At 38.5% G+C, this 22,705-nt stretch overlaps 1 protein-coding gene across 6 annotated transcripts; it reads left to right on the top strand.

Annotated features, from left to right (window-relative positions):
- The first annotated feature begins 286 nt into the window (after positions 1-286).
- Positions 287-20,484, top strand: LOC149612694 (transcriptional enhancer factor TEF-1-like). 6 transcript variants are annotated; one of them, XM_089858345.1, is made up of 12 exons: positions 287-470; positions 8,306-8,835; positions 14,229-14,356; positions 14,762-14,818; positions 15,278-15,433; positions 15,542-15,582; positions 15,681-15,900; positions 15,981-16,043; positions 16,449-16,615; positions 16,692-16,773; positions 16,913-17,065; positions 18,153-20,484. In XM_089858345.1, exons 2-12 carry the CDS (start codon positions 8,631-8,633, stop codon positions 18,264-18,266), a joined length of 1,386 nt encoding a protein of 461 aa, XP_089714471.1. In that variant the 5' UTR covers positions 287-470; positions 8,306-8,630; the 3' UTR covers positions 18,267-20,484. The 6 variants fall into 6 exon arrangements, with proteins under 6 accessions (XP_089714471.1, XP_089714473.1, XP_089714475.1 ...); XM_089858347.1 differs by having other exon boundaries at positions 288-470; positions 14,229-14,329; XM_089858346.1 differs by having other exon boundaries at positions 290-470; positions 14,762-14,809.
- The last annotated feature ends 2,221 nt before the right edge of the window (positions 20,485-22,705 follow it).

Raw genomic sequence — 22,705 nt, 5'->3', positions numbered from 1 at the left:
GATGCGTAAATAAGCCTATTTTCGTGAGATATTTGGTAGTTATTATTTCCATCAGAGTGGAAAACAAGTTACTTTATATATGTGTGGTGTATATATTTTTAATATCCATGTTAAGAGAGAGAGATAGAGGGGGGCATGAAATTTTAGCGGGAGCAACAGATAGAGTCGGGTGGGACCAATGAGGTTGGTTGTCTGCCAGGTGACTAAGCGTGACAGCGGCGTAGGAAGGTGAGGGGGAAGGGGAGGGGGGTAGCGTTGTTGAGCGGATATGACGTCTAGGCTTTCTTCTCCCCACCCATGCGCCAAGTCGGGTGCGCGTTGGTCTGAAAGCGCCGTTCCTGGCGTTGTATAGATTCTTTGTGTCATAGTTTGCATACCAAGAAACGGCGCTCTCGCGGAAATAGCGCCCCGTAAAGCCGTCCAAAATTCGAATAAAACTCGCAAACACGGTACGGGCACATTTTATATCGGTGAGTACACGTTTTCCTGTCTTTTTTGGGCACCTAACGGTCATCGGGATGGTCGAAAAGAGCCCGAAAGAGGCGCGATTCCGGACCAAATCGTTGGAATAGTTGGCGTTCTTTAGCAACATTCTATACGCTAGGTAACTTCCGGCCCCGAACTTTATTTATCCCGGCCTAGGACGCCGCGCCGAGGGAGCGATACTCCCTCCTCAGTGACGCCGAAACGACCCAAGCGCTCGTCATAACCACCACTTAATTAAACTTAAATTCGTTTCAATTAACCCTAAACTATAACCATTTTTACTAAAGTATTTACAAATTTAAAATGCCACATTCTAAACCACCCACTGGCAAAGTTACTTTCCAATTAAATCTAAATGTTAGTTAAATAACTAATTTAACTTTGAATGCAGTTAAATAATTGACACTGCTTATCTCTATTTAATTATTTATCGGTTCAATAGTGTTTATTTGGCGTTAGGCTTAAGTTTCGCGTTTTCTTTTTGGCCGTTTGCTGCTAAGCCTCGGTCGGTCGTTTTTGCCTGTTGAATCTAGTAGTGAGTGTCTAGAACTCCAGCCGTGACTCTTTTGGAGAGACGGAGGAACGCCTAGTAGTTTCGTTCGGGACCTTTTTCCTAGTTTTTTTTTTAGGGGCCACTTTACGGCCCAGACCGAGGACCCCCGTCGTCACTGGCTTCATTCTTTGTTCGGGACTTTTTTGGGCTTTTTACTATATTATACTTTTTCGTTTTTAAATGCTTTACTTCCGCTTTAAATGACTTAGATCGAGGGAAATAGTCGATATAGAACTATGGCCTGGCTTCTGTAAAATTTGTTTATTAGTTTGTTTATAAGATTGAATGGAACACGTGACTGGCGTGACGTCGAGGGTTATTTTAAATATCGGGGAATGCATTTAAGAATGTCGAGTATGTCGCGTCTGTATTGGCGCGTCGCTTAGCAACCGTTTCGAATGTTTACGTTCCGATCGAACGATCTCGCGCCTCCCGCGATCATATACTTTTAAACGCGCCATTTTTTTATGCCTTACATAGTTTTTAGTAATGGCATCATGGGCTGGCTTCTTATTTACTTAACAATCTATCTAATACGGTCCAAAGAGTGCTTTGCCATTAACGGCTGTCCCGTTTTTAACCATTAGTATCCGACCCCTCGGTTATAGCGCGCGCTGAACTCACGCGAATTGAACTTGAAAAGCAAAAAGATCGTAACTGAATTATAAATTGATTTTGCGCGCGCTGAACTCACGTGAATTGAACTTGAATAGTAAATACGTCGTAACTGATTATAAATTGATTTTGAAGAAGATAAATGGTTTTATCAAAAGATTGTTTGCAGTTAACGCGTTGCCAAGTTTATACTAATTTATATTAGTTATAATTCGAGGTAGTTACGTGGTTGTTGTTTTGTTAGCGTCAGGCGGGATTCGCCGATCTCTAGCGAGCACTGCTAGGAGGGAGGACATAAGAGAGTCAGATCAGAGACTGGCGGGTTTTTTTGGCGCGCCATTTTGGACACTTGTTGTACCTGTTCCCGTGACTTTTTTTTTCTTATTTTATTTTTTTTATTTTTTCTTTTCTGGCGTTGGCGCCCCGTCCCGTCTAGATCGGAGGCTGGCGGCATGGCCCCCGGGGCCAACTACTACTATTATTTATTCCACTGTAGCTAGCTACGCCAGTCGAGTAACGTAATGACTTTTAAATTCGAAATAATCTCTCTACCCTAGACCTAGTCGCGATGTAAAACGCGTAAGAAAAACCGCCCTAAAGGCTACAAATAATAAATACGGAGAAGTACCCAATCTTTTACTAAAGTTAGTTAGTCTTAGGAGTTAATAAAGGACCCCTAATTAAGAACATAAGGAAGAATTAACTATTTTTTTTGTTTTGTTTTTTATTCTTTTATTATTTATGAAAAACTGGAAAATAATCAAATTTTACCAGTTTTATTAGTGAATTAACGTCAGTTTAATTAAACCACGTGCTTAATTATTATATAACATCGCTTTAAATGTTATTTAAATAATAAATATACTCGTTATAAATGTAATGTATGTACGAGAAAAATATAGTATATATTATTTATTTTTGAAACTGAAAATGATTTGGTTCATTTTCTACGTAATATTGTATTATCGGTGTATGTTAAAAAGAGAAAGAAACAACGGAACACACACACAAACACACGCCCGTTTTTGCCAAAAAATCTGGGCTAAAAGTTGCCCAACCGTGGAAATTCATCCCGGGCGGTTCACCCGTAATATGCTTTGCTCGCGTTCGGAACCCACTTTATTGTTAATAGACGGCTTAAGTTTGGGCCCCATTGCATTTTGCGATTGAAATTCGTTTCTTAGAAAGAAAGAAAAAACTGATTTTGAGAAAACTTGTAGATCCAGTTTTGGCTTTTTTTTTTGCTTTTTTTCTTGGTAGAATATATTTCAATTTGAAGTAAGCGAATCTGTAGTGAAGTTAGAGCGCGGGTTTCTTTCAGGCTTAATACGTATTGTCAATTTAAAGTTAGGAAAAAAAATACGAAATTAAAAGAAGAAAAATAAACATTGTTTTAAAAGCAAGTAGCCTGGTTTGGCGTGGCCTCCTGGTGTAAAATAGGGTATCAATCCTCCTTGTCTGAAAACAGAAACACTAAGTTATAAATTTTTCCGAGGAAACATACACTTATAATTTTGTCAATAGTTTATTTGTGTTTTTATATTGCGAAATTACCCATTTAGTTTTGTTTGCTTATTTCTTGTAATTGTTATTGTAGCTAACTTGATACTCTCTTAATTAGTTGATGCCAATTAATTACACGAGTAGATAAATAGGGTCTCTAATAATCGAGACAACTATGTGTTTAATTAAAAAAAAATCCGAGTTAGTGAGTGTCCCCTCGGATCGTAGTCTCGTGATTCTCTTTACACGCGCCAGGCCGGGGGGAGGGATACTTCTTTCATTTCTTTTATTTATTTTTTTGTAACTTACGCCCACCTATAGTTAGTTGCACGTGCTTTGTAAAGGGACAGTCTCACTTATACTTGACTTGACCCCTTCCTATTCCATTATCAACGATTAAAAAAAATATTTACGGGAATTTAAAGACATTAGCCTAACCTAAACCTACGTACTATACCTTAATATAGAGTAGTGGCCCTCCTCCTTAACTACCCATTGAGGATAATGTAGTCAAAGGCAAAGAAGTGCTACTAGTCTATTAGAAGAAGCGAATTAAATTAATCTTTTTAAATAGCTATTATGGAAATAAATAAATAAATAATGTATGCACTAGACTGTTCCTTGAAAGTTATTTAGGCCCAACCGGATCTGTCAAGACTTTTTGATTTGAATTTCAAAATTCGAAAAGAAAGAAATAAAACCAAGTTTGCCCCCATTTTCTAAACAAGAACTTTCATGAATAAAAAATAATAACAGAAATTTGATGATGAAGAAAAGGCAGCGGTCTTTGATTGGCAAATGTTTCTTATAAAAATGTCAAAGTCTAAAAGATGCCATTTCTACGTAGTTTTTTGGGGGGGGGAAGGCAATTGAACTTTGACTCCCGGCATAGCAACACATAACCTTCCAGATTGAATTTAACTGACTCAGTTTTGCCTTGGGGGTACTTTTTTCTTCTACTTGTTTTGACACCCACGGTTATAGTTTTAAAATCAAGAATACTGTTTTTTTCGGGTTTAGTTTATACTGCTAAAAGAAGTACGAGAAACGAGTACGGTTATAAACGTTGTGTCCTTTCCACAACGCTATAATTTTAAAGTGAAATTTGTTTATAAATTAGTGGGTGGTTAGCTAGAGAACCCAGGGGTGTTTTTTTATTTATTTATTTTTTATTTTAAAAGTCAAATTAATATTTTTTATGATGTGTCGCTTGAAAAACGGATGAAAATTTAAGTTCATAAACCACGTGACCATGAATATGTAGCGGTTTATATTTGTATATTATATTTTAGTAATGCGTGATTTACACGCCCCTTCCCCCTCCCAAGGGGTCGGACATGAATAAATAGCTAACTACTCAAATCGGAAGTGGCTGTCGGTCAATTCGGGAAGTTTGTTTATATTCTGATATTATCAAAAAAAAACCCCCAAACATCCGTTTTACCCTAAAAATCAATCATTTTATTGTGTTCTTTTTTTTATTATTTTCGTGTCAAAAAGCCATAAATACAGAAAAAATTCCCCATTTTAAAATTATATCGACGTCAAAAAAAGGGGGAATTTTTAGTTTTGTCACGTGAAAAACATTTACGCTGAGTTATCGGCATAAATTATTATAATGTAGCCGAGCGCTAGGCCTAATAAATCTTGATTGTCCCCTTAGCAACCGCGGGTTACTCTTTAAACGGATGGTTGCTAAGGGGAAATGGCGCGCGCTAAAAGAAGTATATGTGTAAAAGAGCACGTGGCGAATGGCGCCTAAAGTGCAGCACGTGGATTTGAAATTATTTTTCGTTTTTAAGGGAGACAATAACAGAAAGGTTTTAAGGTTTTCAACCGAATGATGAAATAATATACATGTAAAAATTTCCACGAAAAACACGATGGTATGATTCGATAGCGTATAGCCTCATTTCCTATTCCAGGTAAAATGGCAGAGGATTGGCCCACTAATGAAAATTAACTCGTGCCAAAAATAACCCGGGTTACTTAGAAGTGGTGGGGCACTTTCCCAAAGTTTAAATAAATCATGGGACCAATCGAAAATTATTGTTGCATTGTTCGTACAAATTAGGAAAACTCTGGGAAATATATGGGGGAAAACCTGGGAAAACTCAAGGAAATATATGGGGGAAAACCTGGGAAAACTCAAGGAAATATATGGGGAATAAACCTGGGAAAACTCAAGGAAATGTATGGGGAATAAACCTGGGAAAACTCAAGGAAATGTATGGGGAATAAACCTGGGAAAACTCAAGGAAATGTATGGGGAATAAACCTGGGAAAACTCAAGGAAATGTATGGGGAATAAACCTGGGAAAACTCAAGGAAATGTATGGGGAATAAACCTGGGAAAACTCAAGGAAATCAAACTGTTATTACTAAACCAATTCTAACCTAACTTAACCCATTCAAAACCCAATGCACCTTTGTTTTAACCACTATATTTCGAAAACTGTTAAGGCTCCTTTCAAATTTGAATCTCGGGGTGGTGGTGGGACCAAGAGTTGGTTGGTTGGTTGGTGGAGTAGGGAGCTTTATTTTGGGTTGGCACTCAACAGGGTCTTATTTTTAAACTGAACTCCCATACATCAATGTCTTCCTCGGAGGACAGACGCCCGGGGTTTCGTGCCAACTTTTACCAACTCGGCGGCGAAGCGGTACTTGGAAATTGAAATCGTGTGTATATCTGTTTTATATTAAGCTCGTAATGATCAAAGTCAAGTGCCAAAACGGCAGAAGGAAGGAAGGGGCGAAGGGGGTACAATAAACACGTATAGTAACACTCCTCGGACCCCCCCCCCCCCCACCGTCTCTACGCTCAATTACTTGGGTAATTAAGGCAAGAGAAAGAGAAGGCGCTCGTCTGGAAAACCACCACCCCGTTAATGCAGTTCATTTTATTACTTATTACTTACGCTTTACAATAAATTTCTAGTTCTTTAGGGGCTTGTACTATTGAAAATAACCTTTGCTCAAACGTTGTTTGTCTCGTTTTGGAAGATACTTTTGCTCCGTACTTTATAGTTCTTTAGTGGCTCGCTCGAGAGGTAGCTCAAATACTACACTTTGTCCGTTTCATTCTAACCAAGACCGATATTTGATGAAAGGATGTCGAATTTTGATACAATTTAATAACTATTTTGGCGCACTTTTTTATTTGGCGGGAAATAATAATACCAAAAGTGGCGGGAATCGTCTCGAGCTCGCGAGACGGAGAAGAAGAGTCGGTTTCCATGACAACGGCACGAGATATACTTTATTGTTTTCTACCCCCCCCCCCCACTCACCCCTTCTCGTGCCTTTGATTGCGCCAAATATTTATTATTAGATCCCCCCTCCCTCCCCCAATACCTTTTAAGTTCAAATTTAATGGCACGCGAGCGTCTCTCTTTTATTTATGTAAAATATTAAAGATCAGGGTCACGTGCTACTATTTTTCCCGCCTTTCAATTTCACGCGCGTATTATTATTATTTTTCTAGATATTTCGCGCCTTTTTTAATTTAAATTTTTCTTTTGTTTTTGGGGATTAAAGTTGTTGATTTTCGTCGGTTTGTTATTAGGATTAAAAGCAAAAATTAATATTAAACTTTTGTATTGATAAAACTAAAGTTGAACTTAAAATTTTAATTTTGTGTACTATGTTATATTGATGATGGTAAGTTGGTAACTATGATTTTTGACGTTGAAATGCATCGTGGGATTGAAAGGAGCGCGTGCCTTCTTCTTGTTGTTGTTATTACGAAACCTTGGTTGGTTTTATCTCGTGTGTTTCGTTTGGCTTAAGTCCATGAAACGCGTCTAGTCGCAAGAAGATGTCGGTTTTCTTAGAAAATAGACCAAAAATATCAAATTAACACCAAAAGTCCATTTCATTTTATTAGCGTTTGAAAGAATTATTTCTCAAATTCAGTGTAAGGTTTAAATACATATTTATATATATACTTAGTTCTAGAGACTGATAAGTTCATTTGTCTAGATTAGATTATTTGTCACGGTGTTTTAGACATTGCACTGACTCCATGCGTGGTGTAGCTTTTTAAGTAGTCTTTGTTGTTTGTGGGGAAATTTGCGTGATAAGAAATTTCGTCTCCTCAATTTGTACTCGAGTCGACACTAAGATTTAGTGAAGATTCGCTGTTCCTAAACCCCGCCTTACAATTTCCCCCAGAAAAACAGGAAAACCATGACTCACAATATGCTTTTTTCCCAAATTCTCATTTTCATTTCTTATTTAATTATAATTGGACTTAAATTATTTATTTTAATTCAATGAATAACTTTATTAACAACAACAACAACAAAGTGGAAAATCAAGGGTGATATTTTATTTAATTTTATTTAAATTTTTATTTATTTATATGACGTCACCGGAATATTATAAATTTATTAATTTTAAGATTGATTTTGAAGGGTTTTTTTTTTGGTTTATGGCTTCGAATTAGGTCTAGTTTAAAGTTTTCCGTCATGGAACCAGTAATCGTTTTAGTTAAAGTTCAGGGCGTTTAACAGCAGCTAAGAGACTCAAAATCGGTCTCAAGACGGAAAGACAAAAACCGGTTTTTTTGGAAACATTTTTATTTGCCGTAAAAGTTGTCACTGATAAATTAACAGTGGATAGTAACTGAACCCGATTTTTTGAAAATATCAAAATTGCCATCTTAACCTGGCACTAGTTTCCTTTAATCTTTCCCATAAACTCCCCGTAATGGCCATACTGTCAATCCACGTGGCTATCAACCTATACTTTGCCATTTATTATCGGCGTCACTTGGCAGCGCTATCAAAGGCTAGCCGATACTCTTCAATTCCCTTTTCTCAAAGTCAAGTAAAATCAAAACAAAAAGTTTTGGTTTTTAAAAAAGGGGCGCGTGCGCTTTTGCACGAGAGATTTCATTTTTGATTTGATTATCGCTAGTCGAGGGGTTGGACACTTGACAATTCTTATAATAGATTGGCTGATAGATAGACTCCGTTTGTGGTCGAGTGTTCGACCGATTTAATATTGTACTACTATCTAGAGTAATGGCAGTCACTAGCTTTTGACTGTATTTGTTGTACGGATAAATAATACGCGGTGTCATTTATTATTTTTAAAGGGGCAGTGGCTAATCGGAGTTAAACTTTTTTATTTATTTATTTTCAGAGCCGTCACGATTTGTTCTTCGTGGAGTTTGGGTCAAGGTGGGTCGATTTCCACTCACCGACCCGTGCCCTTGACGCCCTCGCTGGGGCACCCGCCGCCCCCACCCCCGCGTTATTACCGGCACCCCAGAGGAGCCCTCCTTAATCGGAACAATCTTGACCAAGTCGAGGAAGAAGAAGAGGAATTAGAAGGGCAGCAGGAGGGCGGTGGTGGTGTTGGTGGTGGTCTGGTGTACAATTTGGGCTTGACCCCTCGGGGGGTGGTGCTTTCTTCGGCGGCGCTCGGGCCCGAGTTCGGCCGCACGACGAGCCCTTCGCTGGTCAGCATGCCGGGGCCTCCGACCCCCGACGGAGCGGGCTCGGACGACTCCAACTCCAAGGACTCTCTCTCCAAGTCGACGGATCCGGCCAATAGCGACGCCGAGGGAGTTTGGAGCCCCGACATCGAACAGAGCTTCCAAGAAGCCCTGGCCATTTATCCACCTTGTGGACGGAGGAAAATTATCCTCTCCGATGAGGGAAAAATGTATGGTGAGTACCCCCTTGAACATTCAACTATATCCTAAGGTCGCGCCAATCTTTTTTTGGGGGGGGGGGGGCATGCGCTTTGGAAAACTATGGGGAAGATTTTAAAATTACTAGATCCATCCCCAAAATCAAAACCTAATTATTATTATGGCAAAGTAACGAGTCATCGGGATCTGAACTGAAATGACTCCAATGATAACCATGGCCTGGGGGCGCTCTCACACTTAAATGTCTCTCTCTCTACATGTATTTTGGGGGCCCTGCCCTAAGGCCAAGCTACTCTATAGTCCATCCCACCTAGGGGAGGGGAGGGCCTCTTCTTAACCACCACCGAGCTAAGATGTTCTTCTTCTGCGTCTTCTTCTTTACTGGTTCTTGGGTATACGATGAGTCACTTGGAAATGAACTCTAAATAAACCACAATGATATAAACACTCCCCGGGGCTATTCCCGGACCCACGAGGACATATATATATGCTTGTATCGGGACGCGAGGAAGGCTGGGATATTGCCCCGGGGCGTCTAAGAAAACGGCGTTTTTTAACTGGAAAATTATGATAATTCGTGACTGGTCTCAATTAATTCCTAAACAGGGGGAAAAAGACACGCCAACTAAGTATTATGATTATTATTACCAAGAAGTGATATCTAGTTTATTAGGGAGAAGGTATAAGATGCCTCCTAAGTATTCGCGCGGGCCATAGTCCTGCAGTCCCCCTTTCAAAATACAAGAGGGAGACCAGGTTATTTCGCCTCTCCTCAGTCGGAAAATATGACTGTAATTTTCGTCATCATTGGCGTCGCGCTGACGTGCACGAGTTTTCAAGAACCAATGAGATGTTGGTTGTAATTTAGAGGCGGGGATTAAATCCGTCCGGACCTACGTAACGTTTGGACTGGAGATAAAGCTGCTAGAAATGTGGCTTGGCGAATTTATACCTTCTCCCTAATAAACAAACTAAAAGGGATACTTGCAAACACGTGCCCATTTCTTGAAATCGAGTTGAAGGGATACTGATACGTAATTTTAATTAGTTGTTAAAGGAATAAAATTATATTTATATTTTAAAGGGATAGCGACACAAATTTTTCTTTTTAGTTATATAATAGAGCAAACTCCCCCCTCCCCCGTATTAAAAAAAAATATGTGTGTTTGTTTTGAAATATTATTAACGTATTAGTTGTTGGTTTATCGGTTTGTTGGTCAGACTAACCCAAATATTCGTTGGAGCGCGACACACTGAACGCGCCTCGGACATAAACACTATCATTTGTTTTTTTAACACCGTTTAATTTGAAAGTGGAAATATGTTAACCCGTGTCCAATACGCCGTATCTCCGCCCTTTTAGGCAAAATAGTTACTACGTATTTGCTGTAAAATCGTTGGCGCGTGAAAAACGTGGACCCAACCTTGTACACTGATACGCTAATGGCAGCTCTATAGTCTCGAACCTGTCAGTATCCATAGCTGATTATTACTAAGTGCCACCCGTGACTCGAGATAGAATTATACAAAACAAATTTATTTTCACACCTTGTTAGTTTTATAAATTAATTAATTTTTAACTTTCCAACGTTATTTTTAAACAACTTATTAATATTAATATTTTTAAAATTACACTCTGATATTGGCGTATTTTTTAATTTTAATTATAAATTTAAGTGACTGTTTTAAGAATAAATAAAAAAAAAGGTTTAAAGTTTCGGAGTCACGTCTCTAACTTAAGATTTCAATCTCTGCGAAATAATTTTCCCAACTCTATAAATCAGGCTTTTTATAGTTATATAAAGAAAATAAAACCTAAACCGGATTTATCCAGTTTATTTAACCGATTTTAAATCCTTAAACGATTTTTAAAAGTAATTCTCGGACCTAAATTTTTATTTCGAAATTGAATTTATAGGTACCCATTAATCTTTAATTGTTTTATAATTCGCAATCGGGATCATCGTACCACGTGCCGCCCAAAAATTGGCGCCAAATAATAAATAACACGTTTTTATATAGAAAGGGCGCCGTTTATCCGTTGCCATAGCGACGGAAACTCCTCGACTTCCTTATTCTTGATAGGCCAATTCAAAATTAATCGCGAGCGATATCGACTTCCGGTCTTTTTCTCGGTAAATACGTCACGCGCCCGATCAAAACAATAATAACATCGGGGCGTCGCGAGAATTTTGGCGCGTGCCGGCTAAGGAAGAAGGGGTTGCCTAGCAACCGTGATTCTTAAACAATATGATTTTCATTTTCACGCGCGCTTAAGAAAGTTTCCCGCCTATTTTTTCTCTGACTTTACTTTAGGCGGGAAAAAGCGCGTGTTCTCCTTCCCTCCCGCCTTTTCTTCCACGCGTTGCTCAACTAGAAAGCGATTAGAAATAATTAGAATCAATTTTTCTAGTCGGACACGCTCGGCTAAGTTAGTCAGTCGGACGGGAATTAGGGCGGAAACATGTTTTACACTATTGTATTACGCTTGAATAAGATCCCGACTAGTTTTTATTCATTTAATAAATTAATTATATCTTAATTATAGTCTGTCAACTCGTGTCCAATTTTAATTTTATATTTTTAAATTTAAATTCTACGACGAGTTAGCTCCGTCCGTTTCAGGGGCGATGCGGGTGTATTGCGGGTTAAACATTTCTACAGGGGCCATAGCTTTAACCCGGAGTATTTTGCCCCTTAATGTTGGCTTTACCCGCGATTACCAAATTTGATCTAAAAATGATCTAAAATCAATTTAATCGATGAAAAATAATTATTTTAAGCATATTGAATTAAAATTAAAATTAAGCGCTTTTAGAACTAACCTATTATAATTTTTTTTTAAACTTAAATTGAATAATAGAGCCTGAAACGTTATTTTGATATTGCAAACTATATTTGAAATGAACTTTTGCACAAATCTAGGTTACAAACGGAAGGAAAAATATATATAGGGCTGAATTTTGTTGGTAAGAGAAGCGCTATCTCCCCGCCCCCCACGCACCATCTCCCCCCCCCCCCGAGGGGGAAGAGAGAAAGAGAGAGAGAGTCTGGAAATTAATTAAAGGGATATTTGGTCGACATTCCTGGAATTCTTGAGAGCCCCATTGCCATCCCCCCTTTAGCTGCTCTTACGTTCTACTCGGCTGCTGTACCTCAACCTCTACGTCGCGTCAGCCTGTCCCGGGTAAAGGAAAGAGTCCTTTGGACCAATCAGGAAAGAGGAGAGCTTCCCACGTTGATCCGCGCACGCGCTGATCGACTAGTAATTTCACATTCCTGGAATAGTTTCGAGGGGGTCGACAATAAATGCCTGACAGACTCCGCTGCCTCTGCCGCTGACGTCACGAGTTTTATTCTCGACCTCTGTATTGAATTCGACGAAGGGGGCTAGACGCTAGCTACTAACTACACCGTGTCGCTTGACACCGTTTACAACCCTGATGTAATAAGGGGAACCGGGTTGAACCGTCGGGTCAAGAGACGTCGGGGTGACCCCGGTATAACTTGACACTGAATGTAAGGAGGCGTTGTAAGGGGGATTAGCGTTTAATGGTAGTGTCAAGTTAAGGTGGTATGTTATTTTTGTTTCGGTTTGGCATCTTGCGAGGATCTTCCTACTACAAATGATTATAGGGGGCGCTCTCTTCGCTTTCCCTTCTCTTCGGCAGCTACAACTTTTTATTTTTAGAGATAGGGGGGGGGCGTGGGGGGAAGGTGGTCTTGGCCCGGGTTGCGTTCGCATTATGTTTAGTTATAGTTTCTAGTGCCCTTAACTTCGTTTAGTGAAATTAACCATTTGATCCTCAATTTCTAAATATTTATTAATTCTCTGAAGAGGTTATTAGTTCTTCAAGCGCCTTTGAACGTCTACGTCACATAATCTTAAATCAAGCGCACTTGACGTTCGCGATAAGAAGAAGCCCTTTTCTGATCGGGTTTCCTCAAGTGCGCTTTAGCTTTAATTTAAGTTGATATCATATAATTAGTTGTTGGTTTGGTTTTAAATTATTATTATATCGAGTCAAGAAACTTTATTTTAATTATTTCGTATTCTGGTGGTTAAATGATGAGACGAATTTATTTACCGCCTGTGGCGTTTCCGGTGCCGTTTATTTATGGATGCCCCCCTGGCGGATTAACTCGCTCGCTTACGCCCTCCGGGGATCGCCATTTTGCACGCCAACACTTTTTATAACATTACAACCGAAATATAAAAAAAATATATATATACTACTCTATGATCTGGCAAAGTTTTGGATTTGTTCGCATTTATGTTTTCCCCCCATGGAAAATTTGGTTGAATTCGATTGTTGGCAACTTGTTTTAATGAAATTCGGAGGAATTACTCCATGAAATCCGCTTTTTCTTACGATACAATTCAAATTATTCTCTGTACGTATCGTTTAGAACTCAAATGACCTACAGTTTTGAATAAAACCACGGTGAAATATTTAATTTAGTGCGAACTCGGCTAAGACGTGGGTTACGTTAAAAAATGGTTTAGGACTCGCGATATTTCATTTGACGCCTGGCCATCCATGATGATATTCTCTCTTGGTTCCAACGGTTATCCAGCTGGCTTCTCTCGACCGGATCCCTCTACACTACCGTTCCCCCAAGTCATAGTAATAGTACAGACTGATCTCCCCTGCCCCCCTCACCGCCGAATTGAATTGAATTGAATAACACTCTCCCCCCCCCCTCTCACCCTCTGAAGCTAGCTTAATATTAAATGGAGGGAAGGGACCATTCATTCAGAAATAGAACTATCAATGACGTAATAAACTATTCACGCGCAACTGACAATTTATTCGTGGAAGATCCCTTCCGCTCCCCCCCCCCCCCGCCTCGCGCGCGTGAAAGAATGTTGGGTTGCCATGGAAACGCACGCGCCAACTTCGTATCAATGGATTAAGTTCACATTGTTGTATTTCTACTAAGTTTAAAAATAAATTTAATCGGGTATTTTCACAATTTTTCTGTTATCACTCATTAACTCGAGAACTAATTGTTATATACCCAAGTTTTTGGTATCGTTGGACAGATTACAATTAGGCCTATCACACCCCCAAACCATTTTGGGTTCTCGTTGAAACTTACGTCCCAAACTTTGGTCCACTTTGGGTTGACAAAAATTTACTTTTATTTTTTAACATGTCTCGGGGTCATTACGCTATTAGTTTTAAGGCTAGGAGGATACATATCTTCTACAGAAGGAGACCAGTCTATTTGGTGTACAAAATAGTCTGCCCTTTTGATTCCCGTGTATCCTGGTCTCCTTGTGTAAATGGTATGAATCCTCCTATCCTGAAAACTTGTATAAACTGAAAGTAAATTTGATGCGCAGAGTTGAGAGGTCATTCTCTGGAGTTGTGTTAATGAATGTTGGGGTGTCCCTGTTTGCAGGTCGGAATGAGTTGATCGCCAGGTACATCAAGCTGCGCACGGGGAAGACGCGCACCCGGAAGCAGGTGTCTAGTCACATCCAAGTCCTCGCCAGAAGGAAGGCACGTGAGATTCAAGCCAAACTCAAGGTAATTGAGAAGGGTGACAATAACACCAAACTACAAAACGCAATTCGATTATGTAAATTCGATTTAAATAAAATACAATCATTTGAGCCACGTGACGCGGCCATGTCCGCCCGTGACGTATTTCCCGTTGGTGTACACGTGGTCAACTGACCCAGTCTTCCGTGTACACGCTGACCCCTTTTTTGTTGTCTTATTTTGAGTTTTTACAATTTTAAAAAACCTTTTTTTATTATAATTTCGCGGTGCGTACAACCAATGAGGGTCGTTGTTATTTTGGTTGGCCACGCCCCCTCTTAACTGCGATTGGTGTGTCACCCTACTCTTCCCCCAGGAGCTCCTCCCTTATTTTTGGGCATCTTGGTACCCAAAAATCCTGAGCTTGTTTGTCATTTTTTTTACCGCTAGGGTTGCCACTCAAGGTCTCAACTGGACCGTTTGGGGGTCCTCAAGATGGTAAGATATGTGAGCCCACTTATTCATTATACATTTACTCTCTTAATTACGTGTGAAAAACAAAATGAACGTGTCTGCTTTAATTATAATATTTTTGGATTAATTTAAATTATATTTCAAATAATTATATTTAATTCATTGAAATACGATGACGTCACGCGTTGCTTCCCTACCTGTTGGGTCATCGTCATTGCCTTAATGACGTCACTTGTTTTTCCTTATTAAATAATAATTATTGAAATAATTGCGATTAGTTTTAGTTGAATTAATTGTTCACCTTAATTAGCATGCTTTGCATTTCGTGGCAACCCTAACCCCGGGTCACAGGCGCGCGTTATAGTCCTTGAGGGTCTTGTCAAGACAAGACGCTGAAGGACTAAAACTAGTGCCCGTGACGTCATGAGTGATTACTCGTATCCTGATCGGGTATGTTTGTTTTCTTTGCCCCCTGTCTTTGGCGTTGATCAGGATCAGGCGGCCAAAGAAAAAGCCCTCCAATCGTTGACCTCTCTGTCTTCAGCCCAAATCGTGTCGGCGGCGGCCATTCAAAACAAGGCGGCCGTAGCGGCGGCCGCTGGTTTAGCCTCGCTCGTGCCACCTGGTGTCGGTTATCCCGGCGCAGCTGTAAGTTTACACACTCCCTTTAATTTAAAAGGAGTTACTTCATGCTCCCTTTAAATGCCCGTTTTCTCATTTCTAAATATTTAATTACTATATTAATTAATGTTTTAGTTTTGGCAAACGAATCTGGGCCAACCTGGAACTTCCGACGAGTTAGTTAAAACTAATTTAATTTAATTTTAATTAATTGCCAGGGGGAGGTATTAAACGCGTGTCTTTCCTTTTTCTTTCTTTTTTTGTGTCTTGTTAGCGTTAAGCCGTTCGGTGGTGGTCAAGCGTATGGTCTCCCTCCAGCCAAATCTTCCATGTCGTCGTCAGGGGGCGCTATCGTTTCCGGGGGCGGGGCCGCGGGTCTGGATCTCTTGGGGGGAGGAGGCGTGGCCGCCTGGGAGGGACGATCTATCTCCACCCATAAACTCAGACTCGTCGAGTTTTCCGCCTTTATGGAGCAACAACGAGAACCCGATACTGTAATTATTCACATTTAAATTAATTATTTAATTAATTATATTTAGAGTTAATTTCTATTTTAATTAATTTTTTTTTTCAGTACAATAAGCATCTATTTGTGCATATAGGTGGACCTCCTAATTATTCCGATCCCTTATTAGAGGTAATTTCTATTTTATTACTTTTGATCGGGTACCTTTATTACCGCCCCCTTTTTGATCGGGTTACCTTTATTACCGGGCCCCTTTTTGATCGGGTTTTCTTCATTACCGGGCCCTTTTTGATCGGGTTTTCTTCATTACCTCCCCCTATTTGATCGGGTACCTTTATTACCGGGGCCCTTTTTGATCGGGTACCTTCATTACCGACCCTTTTTGATCGGGTAACCTTCATTACTTCCCCTTTCTTGGTCGGATAACCTTCATTACTTCCCCCTATTTGATCGGGTACATTCATTACCCGCCCCTTTATGATCGGGCACCTTCATTGCCCGCCCCTTTTAAGCGATCGCGTAATTATACCTCGTAAATGGCTGTCTAACTTTAATGTCTCTGTTTTAATGGGGTAGTCGGTTGACATCAGGCAGATCTACGACAAATTTCCTGAGAAGAAAGGCGGCTTAAAAGAACTGTATGACAAAGGTCCTCAAAATTCCTTTTTCCTGGTCAAATTCTGGGCTGATCTCAACACGAATATTCAGGATGAAGCCGGATCTTTTTACGGAGTCACCTCCCAGTAAGACCACGCCCCCTTCCACTTGCCCCGCCCCCACACTTCTAATCACGCTTAAATTTAAATCATCCCCTTTTAGATACGAGAGTAATGAAAACATGACAATAACGTGTTCTACAAAAGTCTGTTCTTTTGGGAAACAGGTCGTCGAAAAAGTAGAGGTAATTTAATCTAATCAGTTTTCCCCAATAATTAATTAACTAATTAGGATTAAGTTTAAATTGAATTCGTCGACAAATGAATGAATTAACAAACACGATGATTAAGTTTTTTTCAATTGACTTAATTGATTGATTGTAGACGGAATACGCGCGATTTGAGAATGGTCGTTTTGTTTTTCGAATTCATCGGTCGCCCATGTGCGAGTACATGATCAACTTCATTCATAAGTTAAAACATCTTCCCGAGAAATACATGATGAACAGTGTGCTAGAAAATTTCACCATTTTACAGGTAACATTTTTCTTTCTTTACTTACTTACACCCCATCTCGCCTTGCCCTGCTTTAAGGGGCAATTTCGTGGTCCTTCATTGTAGGAGGAGGACACTGTGGTCCTTTTATTGTTAAGCCTAAACAAGCGTGAAGTCGACCACAGCGGGGTTGCAAGAGGGGTTGCAATTCTTTCACATATAACCCCGTGACTGTTAAACTGTCAGCTTCAAGAAAAAAAGGGTTTAGGGCGTTTCAAACTATTGTAGATGTCAATCGGAGACAACTTAGAGATAAAATCTGTTGGCCCTCCAAAGACATATCTTTTCATCAGGGGTTTTTACTATTTTTTACCATAGAGGATATACGGTTGAGGAGTAGACACTAGTTAGCCTTTACCAATACAATACGAATTTCCCGGTTTTGTCGCCCCATTCTGTACAAGGCATATCATTAATTCATAATTGGATGTTGTATATCCTCTATGGAAGCGGGAACTGATATTTTGACAAAGGTAAGTAACCACGTGTCTACCAAGAAATAACTGAATACAACAAATGTCTACTCCTCTACAGTATATTCTCTATGGTTTTTACGATTTAGAAAGAGATAAAATGTATGTATGCTAAACTATAAATGCCACCTTATAGTGTCGTGGTCACTGTATCGCGCCAGTATTGAATTGGCCAGACACTGCATAGGCTTAGATCAAGATTCCACATGAAGTGGGGGCAGGAAGCCAAGGGACTTGTTTAGGCAAGATTTGCAGCTAGAATTCCCCATTCCAAAAAGTGGAAGTTTTTGAAATAAAAATAAATAAATAAAACCAAACTAAGCTTCATTGAACCACGAACCACGTGGGCTTTTACTTTCCTGAGTTTCCTCACTTAGTCAGGTGCACTACCTATGACGCATTTCAAATAATTCTTACCCATGCGCAGACCCTTTTTGGGCAAAATCTAAAGTACCTTTTTCATTTGTATTTTTTTCAAAAACGCTATTCCTCAAACTCGTTTTCGATAAACAAACTTGAATCATTTGATTTTGTTTGTTGGGGGATGGTCAACAACAAACTCGACAACAACATCAACAATGTTGTGTGTGTGTTAGGTTGTAACGAGTCGCGAAACGCAAGAGACCTTATTGTGCATAGCTTACGTGTTTGAAGTCAGCACGAGCGAACACGGAGCCCAACACCATATTTATCGTTTGGTCAAGGATTGACCAAGGTCCAAAGCGCAGCCGCCGCCGCCCCCTTCATTTTCCCCCCGACGCGATAAATCGCTGCTGCCCCCGCGGCGCCTGCGCAGAAAAGACAAAATATCTACTACATCGTTGGCTGCCTTTTTAAATCAAGACCAATTCAGACAATTCCAACAACCGCCGTTTGAAACATTCTTAACTTGAATTCCTCCACTACCTTGAGGTGCGTGCGCGATTCAAACAAACAAACAAACAAACGGGCAATTAAAATGAAATTGATACTACTACTTTCTCTATCCGCTTTTACGCCAATTAAGGGATCCCGTTATTTCATGGAAAATTCCTTAAGTTTATTTAGGCTTATATGGGATTTGAATTCAGGAGAAGTTTAACTGAATTTTATGACAAATTTATCGAAAATGGGAATATTTAATCGGGATTTTAATTTGATTTTAAATATTTTTAAATTGAGTTTTATTAGAGTTTATGCAAAATGACGTCATTATAGAATCCAATCTTAGCTATAAATTGAGGCCAATTTTTTCACAATTGGACCATTTTTTTAGAGAAATTTCGTCAAAAATGGACCATTTAATGGGAATATTTAATAGAGATCAATTTAATTTTAAATATTTTAAAATTGGCTTTAGAATTTAAACAAAATGACGTCATTATATAACCGAATCTTAGCTACAAATTAAGACCAATTTTGTCACAAATGCACCATTTTTGAGACAAATTTCGTCAAAAATGGACCATTTAATCGAGATTAAAATAAATTGTAAAATTGGCTTTAGGGTTTAAACGAAATGACGTCATTATGAAACCAAATCTTAGCTACAAATTAAGACAAATTTTATCAAAAACTGACTAACATTAATATAAGAATTTTATAAAATAGTTTTAACACAAAATTTATATTTAAACCTACATTTTTGACCTATTTGGTCCTAAATTGACCCCTGAATGAACTTGACGCATTTTCCGTGAAATAAAATTTCCCTTAAATGAAAAAAAAATATATTTGCGAAACAACGCAAATTAATTTGCGAGTGCTAAAAAACAAAAAATACAAACAACATCAGAAAGGATTTAATTGAGAAATTAATTTCTTGAGAAAAACAAAAAAAGGAGAATTTTTCAAAAACAAACAAAAACAAAAACAACCAGTGCCTAATTCATGATAAAGTAAACAAACATTTTTTTAGAATATAAACAAACATAAGAATTTTCATCAGAATTTTTTTTTTTGCATTAAAAAAGAAAGAAATAATAATAAATAAACGAAAGTTGTTTTTAATTGTGTAAATAAATATCCATAAATTTACAAATTCAATTTTCATGACTCATGGAAATTATGTGAATATTATTTGCCTCCCTCCCCCCCCCCACTCATACTTAACACCTAACGTTATATATTCTATTATTGATTGGCGTTTGCAATCTTAGAAAGGATTGATTTTACATAGAAAAACGCTAAGAATTTAGATCATTCTAAGATTGCAAAAAAAAACATTTTTTTCAAGGTCATTTTATTTTTTTTTTTTTTGCATGAATGTTAAACGTAATATTTTAAAATTTGTAAATGCCCTTTTTTTGGTTTCAAATTGGATTTTTTTTTTCAAATTTGAATTTTTAATTTTTTTTTATTTCAAAAAAAAAGAGAAGAAATTCTTCGTCAGTATTAAACCAAGTTTAAATCTCGAATTTAATTCAAATTTCAACGATTTCCAACTTGGAATGATACTGTTTAAAAAAAACCAAACAAATTAATTTCTAATTTGAGACCGTAATTAACGAATTAATTTTAATTAAGTGCCAGTTAAAATGAAAAAAAAAGTAGCCATGTTTTTTTAAAAAGAAGAAATATTATGTAAAATAGAAAAAAAAAGCTACCAATTTTTTGAAAAATGGTCATCTGTGATAATCAAATCATTTTCAAAATAATTAATTTTCTTCGGTAGCTAATTAACATATTTTCAGCTTTTTTTTGTTGTCACGAATGTCTTTTGTTTTAAAAATATTTTTGTGATATTCTTTGACAAACCTCGCCCCCCCCCTCATTTAAACGAAAACACACGTGACATAAATAGACCAATCAAAAGAAAATAGTCTAAAAAAATCCCCATTGAAAGTTTTTTTTTAGATCAGTTTTAGGCCTAAAGAAAAAGAATGTTCGTGACACGCCAGAAAAAAAAATTTATTCATAATTTATAAACATTTTTTTAAGCCAACCAAACTTCTCCAGTCAAATTATTTCACCGGAGTTGGGGACCAATCAGAATTGAGGTGGGCAGAATGGCAAAAAGCTCGTTTTTATATCCATAGGGAAATATTCGCTTGGTACTCGCCAAATAGCGAATATTTGGTACTCGCCAAATAGCGAATATTTGGTACTCGCCGAATAGCGAATATTTGGTACTCGCCAAATAGCGAATATTTGGTACTCGCCAAATAGCGAATATTTGGTACTCGCCAAATAGCGAATATTTGGCACTCGCCGAATAGCGAATATTTGGTACTCGCCAAATAGCGAATATTTGGCACTCGCCGAATAGCGAATATTTGGTACTCGCCAAATAACGAATATTTGTCGTCCCATCATCACCCGTTTTAAGGTATTATTTCAAGGATGGCGAAACAATATTGTTAAGTTTATAAATCTCCCTAGTCCCAAGGTTGTTTTAAAAGTCCAAGGCAAAATTTAACGTTACAATTTGAAATGGTTTTGCTCTAAAAAGTTTAAAAGATTTCTTCACCATAATTTTGGCTAGCATGTTTTAATTAGTATTATCAAGTTAATTTGACGCGGGTTAATATAACCCGGGGGTAAATAAACTCCCAAACGTCATATTAACTTTACACGTGTTCGCAGACGTGAAAGTGTTTTGAAATAATTGAGGAAGACGTAAAATGCCGTTCACCCTGAAAGGTTTTAAGATAAAAATCAACCTAACTTTAGAGTATCAAAAAAGGCCATTCGTAGGTACGTATCTCCCTTCCATTAGTAAAAGGTAACGTTGATTTATTTCTAGTTTTAGTCGATGACCTTTAATTTTAGTTTCCGGCGTTGGTGGACGCTTGGGGGGGGGGACACTTAAAGAAAGGTTTGTAAGTACTTTTCTTAACAAGACGGCCCAAGGGCTCGTAATAGTAGCCATATCGTACGAGTGAATAGCCCCTCTATACCCTACCCTAATGAGTGGATAACCCCTCTATACCTTACCCTAATGAGTGAATAGCGCTATCTTTTTCAATGCTTAAATGATTTACCGTGCATAAAATCAGAGTGAATAGCCCCTCGATTCCCTACTCTAAACAGTGATTAAATTATGACCGTATAAATTTACTTATGCTGTAATTCTAATATTCCGGCGAATCGAAGAACAGATAGTTTTTAGTGATAATCCCCTCGATGAGTTTACAACATAGTCTTATGCCCATGCACACTTATCGCATCTTATAAATTTCTAACAAGGACTTATGCCCAGAAACTTTTGAAAGAGAAAGTTTAGTTATAGTGATTACGCATTTTAGTGATTATCCCCTCGAATTACCTTTAGCAATGCTAAAATGATCAAACGCATAACGCTCATTTAACACTATGTTAGCTCTATCTAAACCCACATTTGAATTAACCGCCAAAACATTCCAGTCAAACATAACATAGATGACGATAGCTACCGAACGAGAACGAAACACATGAGAAGCGCGGTAGGAAATGGGGAAAATCGTTATCTATTTAATTAGCACCAGGGATAGATAGACTTTTTTAAGACGGAATGGGTAACAGGGTTATTCGGGTGCGCGTCCTAGTCCACGACCCCCTTACCCGTGACGGAGGGGTATGAAAGAAGAGGCGGGTCTTATTTTCGTTATGACGTTGTATGTATATCCGGGTCAAGTAAACGTCGTCTGCCCGTCGTCTGCTCATTCGTCTGCCAAGTTGGAATGGGCTCGGATTGTAATTTTTGACATAACATTGTTTAAAAATGGAAGTTACACAAGACATAGGGCTTGCAACTGAAAAAAAACGGGGAAGACCCAAGAAAATTAAAAGTGAGTTAGAATTGAGTAAAAGTCTTCATAGATATTACAGCACGAACAGGTTTTAACCAAACACTAAGCTCACAAATCTCCTGACCATTCACTAAGCCTTGGTTAACTTCATCAAATTCGTTTACAAAATCATGAGGATAGTAGAAATTATTGGCTTAAGAAAGAATTAGCGAACACTTTTCACCTTTACAGATGTACTCCAAATCCAAAACACCGGCACCAAATTCACTAACAACCTTCTTAATTGCTATTAAAAACAATTCCCGAATAATTACCTGGACCCTCGCATTTAGACGGCTCCATTTTGAACCCCGGTGAAGACGCTTATCTGTACAACCATAGCCCACTCGATCCGCGCTCTATAGCTATAGCGCGAGCAGCTTGCGTCGTGACGCGCGTGA

The sequence above is a fragment of the Phalangium opilio genome, unplaced genomic scaffold, assembly GCF_054372755.1.
Source record: "Phalangium opilio isolate 3A_F unplaced genomic scaffold, DU_Popi_V2 ptg000232l_1, whole genome shotgun sequence".
Lineage (NCBI taxonomy): Eukaryota > Metazoa > Arthropoda > Arachnida > Opiliones > Phalangiidae > Phalangium > Phalangium opilio.
The sequence above is the reverse complement of the archived record's forward strand: the minus strand, read 5'-3'. Positions and strand labels throughout refer to the sequence as shown.

Bases quoted from the DNA above. Each gene is read 5' to 3' on its own strand.
- LOC149612694 (XM_089858345.1), top strand. From the start codon at position 8,631: ATGCCGGGGCCTCCGACCCCCGACGGAGCGGGCTCGGACGACTCCAAC. The intron at 14,357-14,761 runs GTAATTGAGAAG...TTTTACCGCTAG, and splicing joins AGATTCAAGCCAAACTCAAG to GGTTGCCACTCAAGGTCTCA. The intron at 17,066-18,152 runs GTAACATTTTTC...TGTGTGTGTTAG, and splicing joins AAAATTTCACCATTTTACAG to GTTGTAACGAGTCGCGAAAC.